Source organism: Plecotus auritus, assembly GCF_963455305.1.
Source record: "Plecotus auritus genome assembly, chromosome: 9".
In the NCBI taxonomy this organism is placed as follows: Eukaryota; Metazoa; Chordata; class Mammalia; order Chiroptera; family Vespertilionidae; genus Plecotus; species Plecotus auritus.
The window spans coordinates 156070466-156092580 of NC_137783.1; the positions used below are offsets into that span (position 1 = coordinate 156070466).

The 22115-nt window shown below is 54.0% G+C and overlaps 2 protein-coding genes across 2 annotated transcripts; one reads left to right on the forward strand and one right to left on the reverse strand.

Annotated features, from left to right (window-relative positions):
- Positions 1-374: 374 nt before the first annotated feature.
- Positions 375-962, reverse strand: LOC308234638 (uncharacterized protein; the record flags this gene model as incomplete). Its single annotated transcript, XM_080642757.1, has 1 exon — positions 375-962. The coding sequence occupies one exon, from the start codon at positions 960-962 to the stop codon at positions 375-377; it is 588 nt and encodes a 195-aa protein (XP_080498883.1).
- A 5709-nt stretch (positions 963-6671) lies between these two features.
- LOC308233818 (uncharacterized protein) lies at positions 6672-21591 on the forward strand (the record flags this gene model as incomplete). Its single annotated transcript, XM_080640769.1, has 3 exons — positions 6672-7111; positions 14065-14434; positions 21490-21591. 3 exons carry the CDS (start codon positions 6672-6674, stop codon positions 21589-21591), a joined length of 912 nt encoding a protein of 303 aa, XP_080496895.1.
- Positions 21592-22115: the final 524 nt, after the last annotated feature.

The window sequence follows — 22115 nt, forward strand, 5'->3', positions numbered from 1 at the left end:
AGGAGGGCGTGGCCAGGACGAGGCAGGGCCCTGGTGGCTGAGGAACCAGGTGTCAGCAGCCCTCAGCCATCACTCAGACACACGCCCTGGCAGTGCAGGGTCGTCCACGCATCTCAGCCGCCCGGAAGGGGCAGAGAATGACCCACGCACCAGCCAGGGGGCCAGTCTCGGCTGTCAGCTGGCACCTGCCTCCAGGCACCTCCAGTGAACAGGACACACTGCTCTTGAGGGAGGAGGACAGAGATGGCCGGGAGCACTGAGCGCAGAAGGGGAGTCGAGCATGAATGAGGGGAAGGAGGAGGTTGCGGTGCTGCAGGGAGGACATGGTTCAGGGGATCCCCAAACACTGAGACTGAAGGTCTGGGTTCAGAGCCTCAGATCTTGCACTGGCAGCAAACGGGGGCACAGCAGCTGGACTGGCCACAGCAGGGTTTGCAGCAGCTGGACTGGCAGCAGCAGGGTTTGCAGCAGCTGGACTGGCAGCAGCAGGGTTTGCAGCAGCAGACAGGCACACAGCAGCTGGATCCACAGCCACCTTTGCACCCTCCACAGCTGGAGCCACAGCCCCCACAGCTGGAGCCACAGCCCCCTTTACTGCAGCCCCCACAGGAGCCACAGCCCCCTTTACTGCAGCTGGAGCAGGAACAGGCTGGCACACAGCAGCACACGGGCTTACAGCAGCAGACGGGCACACAGCAGCTGGAGCCACAGCCCCCCTTGCACCCTCCACAGCTGGAGCCACAGCCCCCCTTGCAGCCCCCACAGCTCGAGCCACAGCCCCCCTTGCAGCCCCCACAGCTCGAGCCACAGCCCCCCTTGCAGCCCCCACAGCTTGAGCCACAGCCCCCTTTACTGCAGCTGGAGCAGGAACAGGCTGGCACACAGCAGCACACGGGCTTACAGCAGCAGACGGGCACACAGCAGCTGGAGCCACAGCCCCCGGAGCAGCCACAGCAGCTCATGGTTCTGGTGGTTGAGGGTGGAGCAGGTAGAGGAGCAGGTGGAGAGGGAGGTGGTCAGGTGTGGAGCCTCCTGGGCCGGGGGCCTTTATATACCTGCCGGGGTCAGGAGTCACGGGAGATGCTGGGCACGGTCACTTCCTTGTGTCTGGACTGTTGCCTGGGGTCATGTTTATGTTTGTTGTCCTTTCCCCCATGAGTCTCCCCCCCCTCCCCGCTCTTCCTTCCTCTCTGAAATCAATAAAAAATATATTTTTTGAAAAACTGAGGTGGGAGGCCTGTCTTCCTCACGATTCAACACACATTTCATCTGCGCTTTCTGCCAGGACGTAACGTTCCTCCCGTTTCCAACACCACGTCTGACCTGGACGTCGGTCTGCGCTTCTACCGCATTCACTGGGTAATTCAGGCCTTTCTGGTCACGCACCTCACAATCCCTCCACCGGATTTCAAACCCACCTCCACCCTTTAGGTTCTTCCTATCACAGCAAACCGCTTCCCAGTGTCAAAATTGTACAATTTTGCCGAAACCGGTTTGGCTCAGTGCATAGAGCGTCGGCCTGCAGACTGAAAGGTCCCGGGTTCGATTCCGGTCAAGGGCACGTACCTTGGTTGCGGGCACATCCCCAGTGGGAGGTGTGCAGGAGGCAGCTGATGGATGTTTCTGACTCTCTATCCCTCTCCCTTCCTCTCTGTAAAATATCAATAAAATATTTAAAAAAAAAATTGTACAATTTTCTTGTCCCTACTCAACAAATTACCACTAATGCGGTGATAAAAACAACGAAACAAATCCCCCCAGACCTGGAGCCCGGACGTGCCCCCGAGTCTTCCTGGCTGAGCCCAGGCCACCGACAGGCCGTCCCATGGATACCGGCCCCGGGAGCTGGGAGGGAGGAGCCACCCAGGCCCTTCACCTCTGGGGGCTGCGGCACGGCTGTAAGGTTCAAAGCCAACCTCTTGAAACCCCTCTCTGTCCACCTTCCCCTCTGTGTGTGGTCCCACTCCCTCTGCCTCCCTTTCATCAGGAAGCCTGTGGCCACATTAGGGCCCAATCACCAGGCGGTCTCTCTGTCTCACGTTCTTCGCCTTCATCAACGGCACACGTTCCCACAACAGATGGAAGGGAGCCTGGCATGATGTGGTCACAACAGGTCACATGTGTTGGCCCAGAAAGCAGGTGACCACCTGCCAGGGACCCTGAGGGAGGAAGGCCTGAGGTCAGCCTGCATGAGGAAGAGGCCAAATTTAGAAAACTAAGAAAATTGTCAGTGGACCCAGGAAATGGGAACTCACGGGGGAAAGGACAACAAACACAAACATGACCCCGAGGAAATGGTCCAGACACAAGGAAGTGACCATGTGCCCAGCATCTCCCCTGACCCCTGACCCCGGCAGGTATATAAAGGCCCCCGGTTCAGGAGGCTCCACACCTGACCACCTCCCTCTCCACCTGCTCCTCTACCTGCTCCACCCTCAACCACTAGAACCATGACCTGCTGTGGCTGTTCCGGGGGCTGTGGCTCCAGCTGTGGGGGCTGTGGCTCCAGCTGCTGTGTGCCCGTCTGCTGCTGTAAGCCCGTGTGCTGCTGTGTGCCAGCCTGTTCCTGCTCCAGCTGCAGTAAAGGGGGCTGTGGCTCAAGCTGTGGGGGCTGCAAGGGGGGCTGTGGCTCCAGCTGTGGGGGCTGCAAGGGGGGCTGTGGCTCGAGCTGTGGGGGCTGCAAGGGGGGCTGTGGCTCCAGCTGTGGAGGGTGCAAAGGTGGCTGTGGCTCCAGCTGCTGTGTGCCTGTCTGCTGCTGTAAACCCTGCTGCTGCCAGTCCAGCTGCTGCAAACCCTGCTGCTGCCAGTCCAGCTGCTGCAAACCCTGCTGCTGCCAGTCCAGCTGCTGTGCCCCCGTCTGCTGCCAGTGCAAGATCTGATGTATTGCACTAACTTCTTCCAACTGTTCCATCCAGTGAAGCTTCTGGTTTCATCACCTCCCCTACATACTCCCAGCTCTTGCCAACCCCATTCTCATTCTCATCGCTCACGGGAGGGGCCGTGTCCTCTGAGATATCCTGACTCAGAGGAAGAGCATATTCCAGTGCTCACCAGCTCTTCTAAAACCCAGTGGCCAGGCCCTGGCTTAGCCGCTCAGTGGTTAGAGCATCTTCCCACAAAGCCCAGGTTGCAGGTTCGATCCCTGGTCTGGGCTCATACAAGAACCAGCCAATGGAGGCATAAATAAGTGGAACAACAAATGGATGTTTCCTTCTCTCTCTCTTTCTCTCTCTCTCCTTCCTTTCTCAGAAATCAGTAAATAAAAATAAAGTAAAAATAAATCAAGTATCCACTGCTGGTGTTCCTGACTCTTCTAAGCACTATTACCTACCACTTGCAGGCGCCAAGCCTGTACTAAGGAGCTGCCCGTGACTGTCTGGGACAGCACCCCTGGCTCCTCAGTGAGAAAAGCACCGCCCCCTCCCATCCCAGCCACTTCCTTCTCCCAACAAAGTCAGTCCCTGGGGATCCTTTATCTCCAACAGTTTCCATATTTGTCCGTTAAACTACAATAAATTGTCCTGCCCACAAGACCATGCCTGTCACTGCAAACACTTTCATGGCAGTGTGACCCTGCACAGCAGTCTGCCTCCCAGGCTCATGGGTGAGGAACCCCACTGGGCCCAGGCCAGCCAGCTGGCACTGCCTCCAGTGCCCCCACGGCCTCCAGCCGCACGTGTCCTCCACTGATGTTGGCAAGGGAATGGTCTGAGACACGGCGAAGGAGGTAGGGAGCCCTGGGCGGTGTCTGGGGGTGGGTTTGTGTCCTTTGTCTGGGCCTTTCCCTCTGGAGCAGTAGGATTAGTAGGACCAGCACCTTCCCACCCTCCTTCCCTCTCCTGTCACAGAGGCGGGAAAGCACTGCCCTGGCTCCCTTGCAGCTGTGGGTCCAGATGCCATTGGGCTCGGTCATCTGCTTCCTCGTGACATTAGGAAAACAAAACGGGCAGAAGCACTGGGGGCATCCTGGACCTTCATGGGTGACATTAGCCACATCCCATGGTCCGGCCATGGGCATCAGGCCTGCCAAGGCACAGGGCCCAGAGCGTCATTCCTGGAGGTCGGCTTCTCAGTTCTTTCAGTGACTCTGAACCGCCCTAGTCTCCATATCAAACCCCACTGTGGTTAGCACAGTGAGGTGGCAGAATGATGCTCCCCAAAACAACCTTCCCTGATCCCCACAACCTGTGACTCCGCCTGGTGACCTGGCAAAGGGAATTCAGGTAGCAGGTGGACTTAAGGCTGCTGACCGGCCAACTTAGGAGGAAGTCCTGAAACAGGGAAGAGAGAAGCAAGAGAGTCACAACCAGAAAGATGTTGGAGAGCCGTCCCGTGAGAAAGACAGGACCTGGGGCGGCTCCGAGGTCTGAGCCCCTGACAGCCCTCGGAGGACGAGGTTGCCTTTTAGGGGAAGTGTGGGTGCACCTGGGGAGCATCTCGGTGGGGCAGACAGTCCGAGGTGCCAGTAAGACTCCCCAGAGGGGAAGCGTGGTGGCAACAGGGAGTGAGCATCTGGGGCGCAAGGCTGCAGGACCCCAACATGCTCAGCATGGTGGAGAGAGCGTGGGAGAGAGGAAGGGCCAGGCCAGAGCACCACTCCTGCTAATGAGAATTTTTGACAACTTGAAACCATCAAATTAATATGTTTCTGCACAGCAAAGGAAACCACCAACAAAATGAAAAAGGAACTTACTGAATGGGAGAACGCATTCACCTATGATACATCCGGTAAGGAATTAACTTCCAAAATATATAAAGAACTCAACTCCACACCAAAAAACAAACAAACAAATAAATAAATAAAAACAAAAAACAAGCACACACACACAAAACACACAGAACCCCATTAAAAATGGGCAGAGGACCTGAATAGCCACGTCTCTAAAGGGGACATACAGATGCCGATTGACATACGAAAAGGTGCTAAACATCACTACTCATCAGAGAGATGTGATTAAAACCACAATGAGGTATCACCTCACTCCAGTCAGATGGTATTGGCTACCATCAAGAAATCAACAAACTATAGGTGCTGGCGAGGATGTGGAGAAAAGGGAACCCTCGTGCACTGCTGGTGGGAATGCAGACTGGCGCAGCCATTATGGGAAACAGTATGGAGTTCCCTCAAAAAACTACAAATGGCACTGCCTTAGGACCCATGAATGCATTTCTGGGGATAAATCCAAAGAAACCCGAAACACTGATTCAGAAGAACATGTTCACCCCTATGCTCACTGCGGCGGTATTTACAAACAGCCAAGACTTGGAAGCAGCCCACGTGCCCATCAGTCGATGAGTGGATAAAACAACTGTGGTTTATCTACACAACGGCATACGACTCAGCAACAATAAAAGATGGAAATCTTACCTTTGCGACAGCATGGAGGGACCTGGAGAGCATTGTGCTAAGTGAAATAAACCAGTCAGAGAAAGACAAGTACCATATGATTTCACTTATATGCGGAATCTAATGAACAAAATGAACTAACAGGCAAACTGGACTCATCGATACAGAGAACAGACTGACAGCTGTTGCGGGGCGGGGGGTGGGGAGTGAAAAAAGGTGAAGCCAGTAAGCAAACAAACAAACAAAACTCAGAGACAGCAAGATGGTAATGACTCCCAGAGGGAAAGGGGGTGGTGGGAGGGTGAAGGGGTAGAGGGGGATAAATGGTGACAGGAGGAGATTAGATTGTGGGTGTGAGCACACAATATAGAGACGATGTATACAGAATTGTACACTGGAAACCTGTATAATTTTATTAACCAATGTCACCCCAATAAAGTCAACCAATTTTTAAAACATGAATAAAAAATTTAAAAGCCAAACTCGTAAAAAAAACACAAAAAAACCTTATGTGCTGCCCTGTGATTAAAACATTAAATTAATTTTTAAGCCTAGCCGGCGGGGCTCAGTGGTTGAGCGTCGACCTATGAGCCAGGAGGTCACAATTCGATCCCCGCTCAGGGCACAGGCCCGGGTTGTGGGCTCCATCCCCAGTGTGGGACGTGCAGGAGGCAGCTGACCCAAGATTCTCCCTCATCATTGATGTTTTTCTATCTCTCTCCCTCTTCTTTCTTCTCTGAAATCAATAAAAATATATTTTTAATTAAATTAATTTAAAAATAGTAAGTAATAAAACTTGTATGACAATTAATTGAAAGCTGACAGTTTTCTAAATAAACCAAAGCCATTGGACCCTGGGCACGGAGAGCAGACGAGGCTCGCTCACCTCGTGCCCCCTCCCCTCCCTGCACAGGTCCCGGATGCTCCTGGGACTCTTGTCCTGCAGGCCTGGGCCACCCTATTGCAGGTCACACATGATGAACAGAAAAGGCCGGTGAGCAGCTCCTGTGGGCGCCGGGAAGCATTAAGCAAGCAGGAGCCGAGTCTCTAATCATGGAGACACACAGAGGAAGACATCAAACTAGAGACCGAAGAACATGGATGCAGCCTGAGCCGGCCAGAGGACAGGGACATGGATGAAAAACCACAGCACAGAAGTGGCACAAACAGGAACCAGGAAGTGACCATGTGCCCAGCATCTCCCCTGACCCCTGACCCCTGACCCCGGCAGGTATATAAAGGCCCCCGGCCCAGGAGGCTCCACACCTCACCACCTCCCTCTCCACCAGCTCCTCTACCTGCTCCACCCTCAACCACTAGAACCATGACCTGCTGTGGCTGCTCCGGGGGCTGTGGCTCCAGCTGTGGGGGCTGTGGCTCCAGCTGCTGTGTGCCCGTCTGCTGCTGTAAGCCCGTGTGCTGCTGTGTGCCAGCCTGTTCCTGCTCCAGCTGCAGTAAAGGGGGCTGTGGCTCCTGTGGGGGCTGCAAGGGGGGCTGTGGCTCCAGCTGTGGGGGCTGCAGTAAAGGGGGCTGTGGCTCCAGCTGTGGAGGGTGCAAAGGGGGCTGTGGCTCCAGCTGTGGGGGCTGTGGCTCCAGCTGCTGTGTGCCCGTCTGCTGCTGTAAGCCCGTGTGCTGCTGTGTTCCAGCCTGTTCCTGCTCCAGCTGCAGTAAAGGGGGCTGTGGCTCCTGTGGGGGCTGCAAGGGGGGCTGTGGCTCCAGCTGTGGGGGCTGCAGTAAAGGGGGCTGTGGCTCCAGCTGTGGAGGGTGCAAGGGGGAATGTGGCTCCAGCTGCTGTGTGCCTGTCTGCTGCTGCAAACCCTGCTGCTGCCAGTCCAGCTGCTGCAAACCCTGCTGCTGCCAGTCTAGCTGCTGCAAACCCTGCTGCTGCCCGTCCAGCTGCTGTGCCCCTGTTTGCTGCCAGTGCAAGATCTGAGGCTCTGACATGCAGCTAAGTGGTTTCTGGCCATGAGTGGAGACACATCCACGGTCAGGACCACACTCAGGTCCAGGAACCTCCTCGTCCTTGCCGGCTAGACTTTGCCATCTGCAGGCCCTTCAGAGGCTGAGCCCCAGAGAACCAGCCCTCAGGCATTGCATGGGGCACAGAGCCTCCCAGCTCTCCCCATCTCCGGCCTCTCCCTGCTCAGTCCTTGTTTCCAGGGAACCCCAGGGCTGGTGCTGAGCCCAGAGCCTGGGCCCTGACCCACTGAACACCCCTTCCCGTCCCTGGTGTCCCCCCGACACCAGCTCGTCTGATTCTTGATCTAATAAATTCCTCCCTGGAGGTGGGGAAGCCTCTAAATAAGCAAATTCTCCTGTGACCAGCCTGGTCTTTCTGTAGTTCTTCCCTCACCGCCGTTCTCGGGGGAATCCTTCCCGCACCAGAGCCCTCTGCATGCTGCCAGCGGTGGGGCATGCGGGGAGCTGACATGCACCTACACACACGGAGACGGAGTCAGCAACCGCCCACAGCGGAACGCCCCTCCACGCAGGCTCCCCGGGACACATCCTTTGGGGGACCCCGGGCCTGCAGGGCCTCTATCAGCTGGGTTTGTGCTCACATCACAGAAAGAGTGATCACGGCCACGTGTATCCCAGAGATAGGTGAAGTGGCATGGATTTAATTATTTTATTTTATTTTTAATTTTTAAAAGACGCTTTTTAGTTCGGTTGGTGTGGCTCAAGGGTTGAGCATCAACCTATGAACCAGAAGGTCACGGTTCAATTCCCAGTCAGGGCACACGCCCAGGTTGTGGGCTCGATCCCCAGAAGGGGGTGTGCAGGAGGCAGCTGATCAATGATTCTCTCATCATTGATGTTTCTCTCTCTCTCTCTCTCTCTCTCTCTCTCTCTCTCTCTCTCCCCCCCCCCCTCTCCCTTCCTCTCTGAAATCAATAAAAATATGTGAAATAAAATAAAAGTGCTTCATTTTTTTAAAAAGACTCAAAGCTACCACACGGAGTGAATGCTTCACCAGGAAAGGGCGAGGGCTCCCACAAGAGCGCTCTCTTCCGGGGGGTGGGGGGCGGGCGGTGGGAGGGGGGGCGGGGAGGAGTAAGCATTCTAACACATCTACACCCACTCCACCGCCAGCTCAGTAAGGAGGTGAAGGTGGCAGCCCTGTGCCCAGCGAGGGGTCCAGCACCAGAGGGGCAGAGCAGACCTCGCCCGAGGGGAGCTATGTGTCGGCTCTGACCCACACGGGGCTGGCATGAGCTTCGCCTATTGCAGACCCCTCCCTGCTTCAGCCTGGCTGTGCAGGAGCCCTCCTTGAACACCTGGGAAGGCAGGTATCCTAGATGCAACAAACAACAGACATGCCGAAACCTGGGAGGAAAGCTGAAGGTGAGACCCTGAGAAAACAAGGGCTTTGAAACCACCACGAATACCAGGGAACTCGAAGGCCACACGCTCCCGGCCCAGGGCGCTCAGAAAGGCCCGGGAAGACTCGGGCTTCTCCTCCAGCTGGCGCATGCCCAGGGCAGGCAGGCAACGAGCGCGGGCAGAGCTAAGGGTCCAGGGAGGGCCCCACACAGAGCCGCCTGCAAACCCCGAGGGAGGACCTGTCTTTTTGTCGTTGTTCTAAGCATTTAAGAAAAATGTCCTCGCCCTACCTGGTTTGGCTCAGTGGATAGAGCGTCGGCCTGCGGACTGAAGGGTCCCAGGTTCGATTCCGGTCAAGGGCATGTACCTTGGTTGCGGGCACATCCCCAGTAGGAGGTGTGCAGGAGGCAGCTGATCCATGTTTCTCTCTCATCGATGTTTCTAACTCTCTATCCCTCTCCCTTCCTCTCTGTAAAAAATCAATAAAATATATATTTAAAAAAAAAAAAAAAGAAAAAAAAAAAGAAAAACGTCCTCAAGCCACCGGCTGACTACTGAGCGCCAGAAACACAGATCTGAGACCACAAGGGACAAAGAACAGTCTTTCCAAAAACGGTCTAGAAACCACGGAGTGAGCAAACACCTACCACTCCCCAAGCAATGGCAGCAGCCCTCGGGCAGGGAGCAGTGCTGGTTTACAGTCACCACATTATGGTATCGAGACGTCCAGTTTTCAGCAGCAACAACAGAAGTGACCCCCAGAAGTGGGGCTGCTGGTTCCATGGCGGCTCCACCTTTGGTTTCCTCAGGGCCCTCCACGCTGTCCTCCCCGTGGCCGCGCTGTTTCAGCCCCAACGTGGGCTCCCGTGCTCCATGTCCTCGCCAGCCCTGGCCTGCCGTCCTCTCCTGGGCGTGAGGGATGCCTCTGTGTGGTTTCGATTTGCGTTTCCCTGATGACTAGTGACACTGGGCATGTGTGGGCAAAGCCAGCTGGTTCCTGACCACGTCCCAGCCCCACCGAAAAGGGAGGAAGAGTCTTTTAAACAAATGGCTCTGGATATCCCGGTGCCAAAGAATGAAGGGACCCGACTTCCCAGCAAAGCCGACTCCAAATAGATCAAAGACATAACTTAGACTGAGATCGAGCAATGAAACTCCTGGAAGAAAGCGTAGTGTGTTTTAAAAAATAAATAAATAAATAATAAAATAAAAAATAATTTTAAAAAAAGGAAGTGTAGTGTAGGGAGCATTTGAGATCTTGCTCCCAGGCAATTGTCATCAATTTGGCTCAAATAAACTCTTACAAAAATTCAAAACAAAAACAAACAAACAAAAACACACCATAGTGTGAATCTTCATGACCCTGGGTTTGGCAAAGAATTCTTAGACTTGGCTCCAGAAGCACCAGCAGCAAAGGAAAAATAGACAAATTGGACGCTGTCAAAACTAAAATGGTTGTGTGTCCAAAAACACCACCATGAAAGCGAAACATGAAAAGAAAACAGGCAGAGAGAAAGCGTGCGCACATCATGCATCTGATGATGGATGTGCAGCTGGGACGTGTAAGAATGCTTGCAGCTCTGTAGGAAAAAGAGAACTAACCCTGTTTACACATGGGGAAAGCGTTGCATAGACTTGTCTCCAAAGAAGCCCCACAAATGGCCAACGAGCACATGAAAAGGTATTCGTCACCACTGGTCTCTGAGGAACTGTGAGTTCAAACCACGAGGTACCATGTCCTACCTCCCAGGGGGGCTATTGATGATGTTCACTCCCATACGGGGACCCGCGAAACGGAGGCGGCCCCCATGGCCCAGCCCACGTCCCAAACCGAAACCCAAGTCAGCCGCACTTACTGGGACACCTGTCAAGGAAACTTGACATCCACCAAGTCCTCCCGCTCAGCTTCAGCCAGCTACAAGCCCTAGAAACAGGACCTACTGCCTTACAAGGAAATCCCGGTCTCCTGGCCAGTCTGCCTGCCCCCATCCCCATGTTGCCTCTGCAGCTCCCTGTAATTGGGCGGGAAGAAAGTGGAGATGAATGAGCGACTGCTAATGCTTACAAGTTTTCTTTTGGGGATAATGCAATATCCTAGAATTAAACTGTGATGATGTTTATAAATATACTGAAATCATTCAGTTATGTCATTTAAGTGGATGAGCTTTATGCTGTATAGATCATGTCTCAAGAGGTGCTTAAAAATCACATTAGCAAAGTAAATATAGGCACTCAACCCGTCAAAGATCGAGGATGACAAGGTATGCAAGCGCTTGAAATCAACCACAGAATTCACCACAATAACGAAATGTTCTATGATGACTTAACTGAAAAGAAAAGGCACTTAAGATATCCAACATTCATTCATGATTTTACAAAGAAAGACACTGCAATATAGAAGTCAGTGAGAACTTGCTGAATGAGACGGGGCTAAAAAACATCAAAAAACCACCAAGCACATGCTTAGTAGAGCAGTATTTTAATATTTGCCCCCAAGGTTGTGAACAAAAAAATTTTCACTATCATTATTGGTATTTCTCATTGTCTTGAAGGAGCCAATGCAATAAATAATTTAAAAATTAAAGTTTTGAGGATTAGCAAAGAGGTCATCACACAGGTCCACGTGACTGTGCATGTAGGAACTCTGAACGGCTGCAGATACACTAGTAAATGTATTGCTGGGATGATTCAATTAGAATTATGACTGATAGTCAACCACTGGCATAGACCTACAGCTGTTAAAGAGTGAGCCAATAATTAATAATCTTCCAGAACAGAGAGCACCAGACCCCGATGGGCTCTGGTGAATCTGACCAAGCCAGGCGTCCTCAAACTACAGCCCACGGGCCACATGCGGCCCGCCGAGGACATTTACCCGGCCCACCGGGTGCCGCTGCCTGTCCTGCTTAGCAGCCAACGCGTCCCAGGCCCGCAGTGCGCATAGGAATTTGTTCATAGGTTTTTTTTTAAACTATAGTCCGGCCCTCCAACAGTCTGAGGGACAGTGAACTGGCCCCTGTTTAAAAAGTTTGAGGACCCCTGGACCAAACGTTTAAGGAAGAATTTCACCAGCTCTCTCCATGCTGTTTCAGAAGGTAGAAGCCGAGGGGGCACTTCGTGACTCACCCCGTGAGGCCAGCACCACCCTGATACCAAAACCAAGCAAACACATCACAGGAAAAGAAAACCATAGACCAGTGTCACTCATGAACATCGATGTAAATCTTTCAAAAAAAAAACAAAAACATTAGCAAATCAAATCCAACACAAGTATTAAAAAAAGTATACGCCAGGACCAGGTGCAGTTTATCCCAAATCTGCAAGGCTGGTTCAATATTCAAAGATGAACTAATGTAATTCATCACTTTGACAGACTAAAAAGGAAAATGTCACGACCATGTCAACAGACGCAGCATTTGACAAAATCCAAACTCCTTCATGATAAAAATGCGCAGTAAACTAGGAACAGAGGGAACTTTCTTGACTTGATAGAGAACATGGACAAAAATCTGCAGGTAACGTCACACTTCATGGGAAACAAGGTTTCCTGCGAAGGTGAGGTTCAGAGCAGGAATGTCCGCTCTCACCACTCCTTTCCAACCCCGTGCTGGGAGTCCTTGCCAGGGTGACAAGACAAGAAAAGGAGGTGAAAGGAGTACTGATGGGGAAGGAAGGAATGAAACTGTCTTTGTTCATAAATTACATTATTGTCTATGTAGGAAATCTGAAAGACTCTGCAAGAAAAAAATCCTAGAACTTATAAGTGATCACAGAAAGACGGAAGGATACAAGGTTAATATACAAAAGTCAATCACTTTCCTATATTCCTCCTATGCACAAATAGAATTGGACATTAAAAACACAGTATCATTTACACTAGCACCCCAAAAAGTGAAAACATAGGTATACACTTACTTTAAAATGTCCAAGATCAGCCCTAGCCAGTTTGGCTCAGTGGATAGAGCGTCGGCCTGTGGACCAAAGGGTCCCGGGGTTTGATTCTAGTCAAGGGCACGTACCTCGGTTGCAGACTCCTCCCTAGCCCGGGCCCTGGTCAGGGCTCATGCAGGAGGCAACCAATCAATGTGTTTCTCTCACATCAATGTTTCTCTCTGTCTTTCCCTCTCTCTTCCACTCTCTCTAAAAATCAATGGAAAAATTTCCTCGGATGAGGATTAACAAAAAATAAAATAAAATGTCCAAGATCAATATGAGGTAAGCTACAAAACTCAGATAAAAAAACATAAAAGAAGAAATAAATCAGTGGAGAGATAGTCCATGTTCATGGATAGGAAGACACAAATTGTCGAGATATCAGTTTTTCCCAACTTGACCTATAGAGTCGATGCAATCCCAACCAGATCCCAGCGGGTTATTTTGCGGATGTTGACAAACTTACTCGAGAATTCACACGGGGGCAGAAGACCCTGAATAACCTACACAATGTTAAAGGAGAACAAAGCTGGAGGACTGACACTTCCCGACCTCAAGGCTGACTATTCAGCCACAGGAATCAGGAGAGCGTGGTATTAGCAAAAGAACAGGCACGTGGATCAATGGATCCGAACAGAGAGCCCAGAAATACCTCTGCATAAATATGGTCAACTGATCCTTGACAAAGAGCACACACCCCTGTGGGTGAGCGAGGGTCAGGGCTTCACCTGGGGCCCAGCACACAGAACACACACACCTTAGAATGCAGGTAGCCCGTTCCTAGAGAATTCCACAAACACTAACAATCCTGGAAGTTACTTTCCATGAATAAAGACTAAACAAAACGGGAAGAGATTAAATTTAGAAACATGAGAAAGAGGACAAGACATACACACACGGACACACAAACACACACTCATACAACAGGCCCTCGAGAAAGGACACGAAATCCAACACAATGCTGTCACCCACACGCAATGCAGTCGGCACAGAAAGCAGGTGACCCCCTGCCAGGACTCCGAGGGAAGAAGGCCTGAGGTCAGTGTGGATGAGGAAGAGGCCAAATTTAGAAACCTCCAACAACTGTTGGTGGACGCAGGCAAGAGAAGCCACGGGGGACAGGACAATCAACACAGACTGACCCTGAGGCAATAGTCCTGGGCATGTGCCCTGACCAGGAACTGAACACAAGGAAGTGACTGTGCCCAGCATCTCCCCTGACCCCTGACCCGGCAGGTATATAAAGGCCCCCAGCCCAGGAGGCTCCACACCTGACCACCTACTTCTCCACCTGCTCCTCTACCTGTTCCTCCCTCAACCACCAGAACCATGACCTGCTGTGGCTGCTCCGGGGGCTGTGGCTCCAGCTGTGGGGGCTGTGGCTCTAGCTGCTGTAAGCCCGTGTGCTGCTGTAAGCCCGTGTGCTGCTGTGTGCCAGCCTGTTCCTGCTCCAGCTGCAGTAAAGGGGGCTGTGGCTCCTGTGGGGGCTGCAAGGGGGGCTGTGGCTCCAGCTGTGGGGGCTGCAAGGGGGGCTGTGGCTCCAGCTGCTGTGTGCCCGTCTGCTGCTGTAAGCCCGTGTGCTGCTGTGTGCCAGCCTGTTCCTGCTCCAGCTGCAGTAAAGGGGGCTGTGGCTCCTGTGGGGGCTGCAAGGGGGGCTGTGGCTCCAGCTGTGGGGGCTGCAAGGGGGGCTGTGGCTCCAGCTGCTGTGTGCCCGTCTGCTGCTGCAAACCCTGCTGCTGCCAGTCCAGCTGCTGCAAACCCTGCTGCTGCCAGTCCAGCTGCTGCAAACCCTGCTGCTGCCAGTCCAGCTGCTGCAAACCCTGCTGCGGCCAGTCCAGCTGCTGTGCCCCCGTTTGCTGCCAGTGCAAGATCTGAGACTGAACCCAGACCTTCAGTCTCAGTGTTTGGGGATCCCCTGAACCATGTCCTCCCTGCAGCACCGCAACCTCCTCCTTCCCCTCATTCATCCTCGGCTCCCCCTCTGCGCTCAGTGCTCCCGGCCACCTCTGTCCTCCTCCCTCAAGAGCAGTGTGTCCTGGTCACTGGAGGTGCCTGGAGGCAGGTGCCAGCTGACAGCCGAGACTGGCCCCCTGGCTGGTGCGTGGGTCATTCTCTGCCCCTTCCGGGCGGCTGAGATGGGTGGACGACCCTGCACAGCCAGGGCGTGTGTCTGAGTGATGGCTGAGGGCTGCTGACACCTGGTTCCTCAGCCACCAGGGCCCTGCCTCGTCCTGGCCACGCCCTCCTTCTCCACGACCCGCCTCCCTATGAGGCTTTCCTTCCTCCTTTGCTTCCACCCCTTCTGTAAAAAATAACTGAATTTCCCTTTAATAAAACTTCTGTGTCCCTGTAGCCAACTGTATACTTGGTGCTATTCTTTCCTGGGGTGACGCATCACTAACCTCCTCGTAGATGGACTCTGGGTCCGTCCCCTCTGCCGGGGATCCATGCAGCATCCCTGGGGTGTCCCCAGGAACCACCCACTGGCCAGGATGGTGGGCCTCAGTGGTTGAGCATCAACCTATGAACCAGGATGTCACAGTTCAATTCCTGGTCAGGGCACGTGCCCAGGTTTTGGGCTTGATCCCCAATAGGGAGTGTGCAGGAGGCAGCTGAACGATGTTTCTCTGTCATTGATGTGCCTTTTTAAATTGATTTCCGAGAGGAAGGGAGAGAGAGAGAAACATCAATGATGAGAGAGAGCCCACACCAGCAGGGCTCTCATCCACATTTTTATCTCTCTCTCCCTCTCCCTTCCTCTCTGAAATCAATAAAAACATATATTTTTTTAAAAGGAACCACCCACTGGCTTCTGTCTCCCCAGCTGCCGCCCCAGGTCATTGCCCTTCCAGGGCGCGAGTGCTCCGCCAGAGCAGTGGGCACTGGGTGGCACTGCCAGGCAGACAGACTGGTCTGGGTACCCACAATCACTGGAGCGGGGACTTGGTGGGAGCACCAGTTGAAAAGGGACAGGGCCTCCCTCCCCCCTCCCACCTCCCAAGTCCCAGGACAGAAAGGCTGGTCCTGGAGGGGCCTGAGGACGGACGGACGCAAACACCAGGATCCCCGCCCACCGAGCCTCCGTCCACCTTTGATTCAAACACAAACTTAGAGTTTAGAATTGAAAGCAAAGGGTCACCTCACAGCGCCCTGGACCAGTGTCCCCCCTGGGAAAGCGAGACCACTGGCACATCTGGGGAACTCAAGGAACTGCCGTGGGGACCCGCCCCGCAGTGGGACTGTCCTGGGACCGGGTCCCCTAAGCAGGGCTGGGGAGGAGGGGCCCAACGTTACTGAGGGGTTCTGGAGCCAAACAGACCTTGAATAAGAGAGAAAAAGGTGCCAAAGCCAGAACCACGCTGAGCGGCTGTACCCGTGAGCACTGCTGGGAACAGGAAGGAGGGACGGGTGCAAGGCTGAGGAATGGGTTCCTGAGACAAAGGAGGGGGAGGGGAGGATAATCTAGAAACACAATGTCAGATGTTTTCAACGACATTTAGGAGAGGGAGTAAGTCCTGCAGAGGGCCCGTCTCACCAGGGAACATGGTAGTGTTTATCTGCTGGTCTTGAGAGAAAATATTATTTAAGATCATGGAAATGGGGGTTCGGGAAGGTGGCATGAGCGGAAGCATGTGTTTTCTGTGTTATCATACGCACACACAGAGGCAGACAGAGCAACTAGCTAGGAACCAAAACTCATGGCTGACTTTGATGCCAAGACCAGGTGAGCCCCAACGTATGGATTTCCGTGCGCCACCATCCTCGGGGCACAGCCTCTGCAGGAGAGAACAGACCTGACCCACCTGCGGACAGGGCAGCCCCAGACGGCCATCAGGGAGTCGCTGGGAAAGCACTTGAAACGGGAGTGGGGGGGGGGCCTCCCTCAGGGTGGGGCGGGTGCCCTGGGGAAGTCCTCCCGGGCAGAGTTGGCAGCACTGCGAGACATGCCCTAAAACAGACCTAAATGCAGCCCACTCGCCCCAACCAGCAGACCAGCCCCTGGTGAGTCCTGGCCCCACCCACCCACCATTCTCCTCCGGGCGCCCACTCCTGTCCCCTTGGCTGCAGGAGGCTCTAGTGCCCTCTCCCCCTCAGCCCTCAGAGCTCAGGAACGGGAAAAGTCTCCTCCCAAAGAGCCACCCTCCTTTTTAAAAAGTATGTTATTGATTTCAGAGAGAGGAAGGGAGAGGGAGAGGGAGAGAGAGAGAGGGAGAGGGAGAGAGAGAGAGAGAGAGGGAGAGAGAGACATCAGTGAGGAGAGAGAATCATGGACTGGCTGCCTCCTGCACGCCCCACCCTGGGGATGGAGCCAGCAACCCAGGCATGTGCCCTGACCCGGAATTGAGCCGTGACCTCCTGGTTCACAAATCGAGGCTCCACCACTGAGCCACACTAGCCGGGCTGTTGCTACTTCAAATAATGCCTATTTCCCACTAGATTTTCTAATTCTTTTTTTTTTAAGGTTTTTTGTTTTGTTTTGTTTTTAAATATATTTTATTGATTTTTTACAGAGAAGAAGGAAGAGGGATAGATAGTCAGAAACATCGATGAGAGAGAAACATCGATCAGTTGCCTCTTGCACACCTCCTACTGGGGATGTGCCCGCAACCAAGTTACATGCCCTTGACCGGAATCGAACCTGGGACCTTTCAGTCCGCAGGCTGACGCTCTATCCACTGAGCCAAACCGGTTTTGGCAGATTTTCTAATTCTTTATGGCAAAGAGAAAGGCTCCGTTTTTGTTGGTTGGCCTAGAAACCTCGAAAACATTTGATTTTACTGTTACTTCTCATTCTTTGAGGTTTCCCGGGCGAATTATCGTATTCTCTGCAAGAATGACCTTCCACCTGGTCCTGGTGGCCTGGGAGCGCGGCCCCGGGCGGTCCCGAGGTCTCTCCTCTGGGTGGTGTTTCCCACGGGCCTTGGCAGCTCCGGCTCCACCCACACCCTCCTCTCCCAGAAGCCCTGCCCACAGACTATGCCCTCTGACCGCCCGCCCCACCGGACCACATGGCCCCAAGGGCCCTGCCGGCAGGTGGCCCGGCGTCCTCCACATCCCTCCCTTCCCCTCGTTTCTGCAGAGCCCGAGCCTGGCTCTTGGCCCACCTCACCTGAGCCCAGGGCCTTGCACACGGTGGTGGGTCCCCTCACCTGAGCCCAGGGCCTTGCACACGGTGGTGGGTCCCCTCACCTGAGCCCAGGGCCTTGCACACGGTGGTGGGTCCCCTCACCTGAGCCCAGGGCCTTGCACACGGTGGTGGGTCCCCTCACCTGAGCCCAGGGCCTTGCACACGGTGGTGGGTCCCCTCACCTGAGCCCAGGGCCTTGCACATGGTGGTGGGTCCCCTCACCTGAGCCCAGGGCCTTGCACACGGTGGTGGGTCCCCTCACCTGAGCCCAGGGCCTTGCACACGGTGGTGGGTCCCCTCACCTGAGCCCAGGGCCTTGCACATGGTGGTGGGTCCCCTCACCTGAGCCCAGGGCCTTGCACATGGTGGTGGGTCCCCTCACCTGAGCCCAGGGCCTTGCACATGGTGGTGGGTCCCCTCACCTGAGCCCAGGGCCTTGCACATGGTGGTGGGTCCCCTCACCTGAGCCCAGGGCCTTGCACACGGTGGTGGGTCCCCTCACCTGAGCCCAGGGCCTTGCACACGGTGGTGGGTCCCCTCACCTGAGCCCAGGGCCTTGCACACGGTGGTGGGTCCCCTCACCTGAGCCCAGGGCCTTGCACACGGTGGTGGGTCGGGGCTCCTCCACAACCTCCGCTCAGCCTCCTGCTGGGGAGAGAGCGCAGCTGCCCCGCAGCTCCTAGGGCCTCTCCCTGCTCCTCGGCCTGCGGCCCACTCAGCCCCAGCCTGAGCGGTTTGGTTCTGGTTCCGGTTCCGAGGCCAAGAGCCAGGAGGCAGCTGCCAGCAGCGTGGGAGCGCACCTGCGGCAAACTGAGCACGTGGGCGGTGGGCACGCGCCTGCGTAAATGAACAGCGAGCCGCGGGGCAGCCGAGAGCGGACGCGCCCCCACCCACGCATGACGACGGGTGAGCAGGCGTCCGCTCCAGTTCCTGGCACTGTTGGGGGCGGGGCAGGAAAAGGCGTCATTATATTTAGACAGGCTTGTCTAAGACACGCATGAAGTGAAAAATAAACAAATAAAATTTTTAAGTATGAAGTGCATAGGGTTGTCACTTAAACAGAATACAGTAGATAACTCATGAATCAGTCAGCGCAAAACAATGGTGGCTCAGTGGGTGAGCATCAGCCTATAAACCAAGAGGTCACAGTTGGATTCCTAGTTGGGGGCTCCATCCCCAGTGTGGGGCGTGCAAGAGGCAACCCATCAATGGTTCTCTCTCATCACTGATGTTTCTATCTCTCTCCCTCTCCCTTCCTCTCTGAAATCAATACAAACACATATTTTTTTTAAACCATATGACAGCGCTTGCTGGTGTGGCTCTGTTGGTTGACGCGTCATCCATGAACCAAAAGGCTGTGGGTTCCATCTCTGATCAGGGCATATGCCCAGGTTTCGGGTTCAATCCCCCATTGGGTATGGGAGGCAACCGGTCCATCTCTCTATCTCTCTCCCTCCCTTCCTCTCTCTAAAAAACATCCTCGGGTGAGGATTTAAAATAAAAGAGACAATAGTTAGAACGGACTGATCATGAAGATACTAGGTACCCAAACTGGGGCTACCTAACTAAACCGTGCTTTAAAATAATGTTTAGCCCTAAATGCTTAAGCCAGAAAAAGGAAGATTGAAGATGAATGAGCAGAGTATTCACATTAAGAGAGTAGAAAAACAAGAACAGAGAAAAATAATAGAGTAGGAGGAAATAAATAAATAAACAATTTTGAAACAAACCATAAAGGGGGTCAATACATCAAAAGCTGGTCTTTGAAAAGCTAAGAAAATTGACACCATTGAGCGAAGTTGATCAGAGACCAGAAAGGGAAGGAGGAAGGAGAGGAGGAGGCACAGGCGCCCCCCTCTGGCAGGAACTCAAACAAGAGGCCGTGGGAAAGCACCTACAATCCATGGGAAAACCTGGATGACCTGTCACCTCACCTGAGGAAGAAACGGAAAATGGACGAGGGACAGGTCTGCTCTCTACGTCCCGTGAGCAAACCTCCGCCCTCCCCATGCTCCCTGCTAGATCACGTCACAGACAGGTTCTACCCAGTGGTCAAGGAATGAATAACCCCACGTTGGGCAAAGGTTTCCACACGCAGGAAGTGCGGGCCACTCCCCGCTCACAGGTGCCACAGGAGGGGGCGGTTGGGAGAAGTGAAAGCTCTCCAACTCGTCATTCACCTAAAACTGTGTGCCAGCGCCTGGGATGAGCCCAGGGATGCGAGGCTGCGGCTTGTTTACATTCACCATAAAATTCACCATAGCAACTGCAGGAGGGACCTATCTGACAGTTTCAGTGGCTGCAGAAAGGCACTCGTGAAGGTCAGCACCCGCTGAAGACAAAGGAAAGAGTGTTGCCAAATTAGGAACAAAGGGACCTCCCTTAATCTGACAACATTTTCTACTAAAAGTTTACAAAAGGCATTTCCCCGAATGGCAACAGGTGAGAAGCATCACCTTTAAAGACGGGAATGAGGCAAGACTCTAAGTCTTGGGGTAGGCAAACTTTTTGACTCGAGGGCCACAATGGGTTCTTAAACTGGACCGGAGGGCCGGAACAAAAGCATGGATGGAGTGTTTGTGTGAACTAATATAAATTCAAAGTAAAGGAGCGGAGGGGAGAGCAAGAGAACTGGATAGAACGGCCGGATCCGGCCCGCGGGCCGTAGTTTGCCCACGGCTGCAAAACATTGTCCTGACAGCACAGTAAGGCACACAGAGAAATGAAAGTTATAAAGATGGAAAAAAGGAATAACGAATAATTCACAAAAACACATGAGTGTCCATAGGAGGCCAAGGGGCATCTACAGATACATTGTTAGAATTGAGCCCTGGCTGGTGTGGCTCAGTGGTTAAGCATCGACCTATAGGAGGTCCTGGTTTGATTCCCAGTGGAGCACGTGCCCCGGTTTCGGGCTCCATCCTCAGTGTGGGGCGTGCAGGAGGCAGCAGATCGACGATTCTCTCTCATCTTGATGTTTCTATCTCTCTCTCCTTCTCCCTTCCTCTCTGAAATAAAACTATATACATATTTAAAATCAAATCAGACTCCAGGCAATGGAAATGCGCTGGACCCTAGGGTGAGATGAGCAATTGATAGCAGGTAATGGCACATGGACCTAAAATCTAGGAAAACAAGGTGAAAGAGGTCCTAAATATGGCACAAACAGGAACCAGGAAGCGACCATGTGTCCAGCATCTCCTCTGACCCCTGACCCCGGCAGGTATATAAAGACCCCCGGCCCAGAAGGCTCCACACCTGATCACCTCCCACTCCACCTGCTCCTCTACCTACTCCACCCTCAACCACCAGAACCATGACCTGCTGTGGCTGCTCCGAGGGCTGTGGCTCCAGCTGCTGTGTGCCCGTCTGCTGCTGTGTGCCAGCCTGTTCCTGCTCCAGCTGCAGTAAAGGGGGCTGTGGCTCCTGTGGGGGCTGCAAGGGGGGCTGTGGCTCCAGCTGTGGGGGCTGCAAGGGGGGCTGTGGCTCCAGCTGTGGGGGCTGCAAAGGGGGCTGTGGCTCCAGCTGCTGTGTGCCCGTCTGCTGCTGTAAGCCCGTGTGCTGCTGTGTGCCAGCCTGTTCCTGCTCCAGCTGCAGTAAAGGGGGCTGTGGCTCCTGTGGGGGCTGCAGTAAAGGGGGCTGTGGCTCCAGCTGTGGGGGCTGCAAGGGAGGCTGTGGCTCCAGCTGCTGTGTGCCTGTCTGCTGCTGCAAACCCTGCTGCTGCCAGTCCAGCTGCTGCAAACCCTGCTGCTGCCAGTCCAGCTGCTGCAAACCCTGCTGCTGCCAGTCCAGCTGCTGCAAACCCTGCTGCTGCCAGTCCAGCTGCTGTGCCCCCGTCTGCTGCCAGTGCAAGATCTGATTTTTGGGTTTTGCTGGGACTCCCAAAGTCAGTGCCATCCCGGGTCAGGAGTCATGGGTTCCAGCCCAGCCCTCACCTGCCTATCCCCTGCATCCCCTGAAGGAGACTGTCCCTCTCCACCCCAGAGCCCTATTTCCCGTCCTCCTCCCTTGCCACCTGTGAGCAGTCCTCTTTGACCTCCTGCAGGAAATGCCATGGTACCTGTGTCCAAGAATGACTTGAGGAGCTCTGTCTCCCCGCTGCAGCGAAGGCCTGTCCCCGAGCCCTGCCCACTGACACCTTCTCCAGTGCGGACATCTGCGCGGGACAGCACAGGCCCCTAGTTCTGCTTGTGCGAAGGTCACTGGGTGGTGTCTGTCTATCTTTTCAGTATCTAATAAATCCCTTGCCCAGACCCCATTGCTGTGTTGGTGTGTTTATCTGTTTATATTCCTTTGTGGCGGGGGGGGGGGGGGGGGTGGGGGGGGACAGCAGGCATTGGAGTAGCACCTGTGGCCGTGCTCAATTCTGGCACCCCCTTCCAA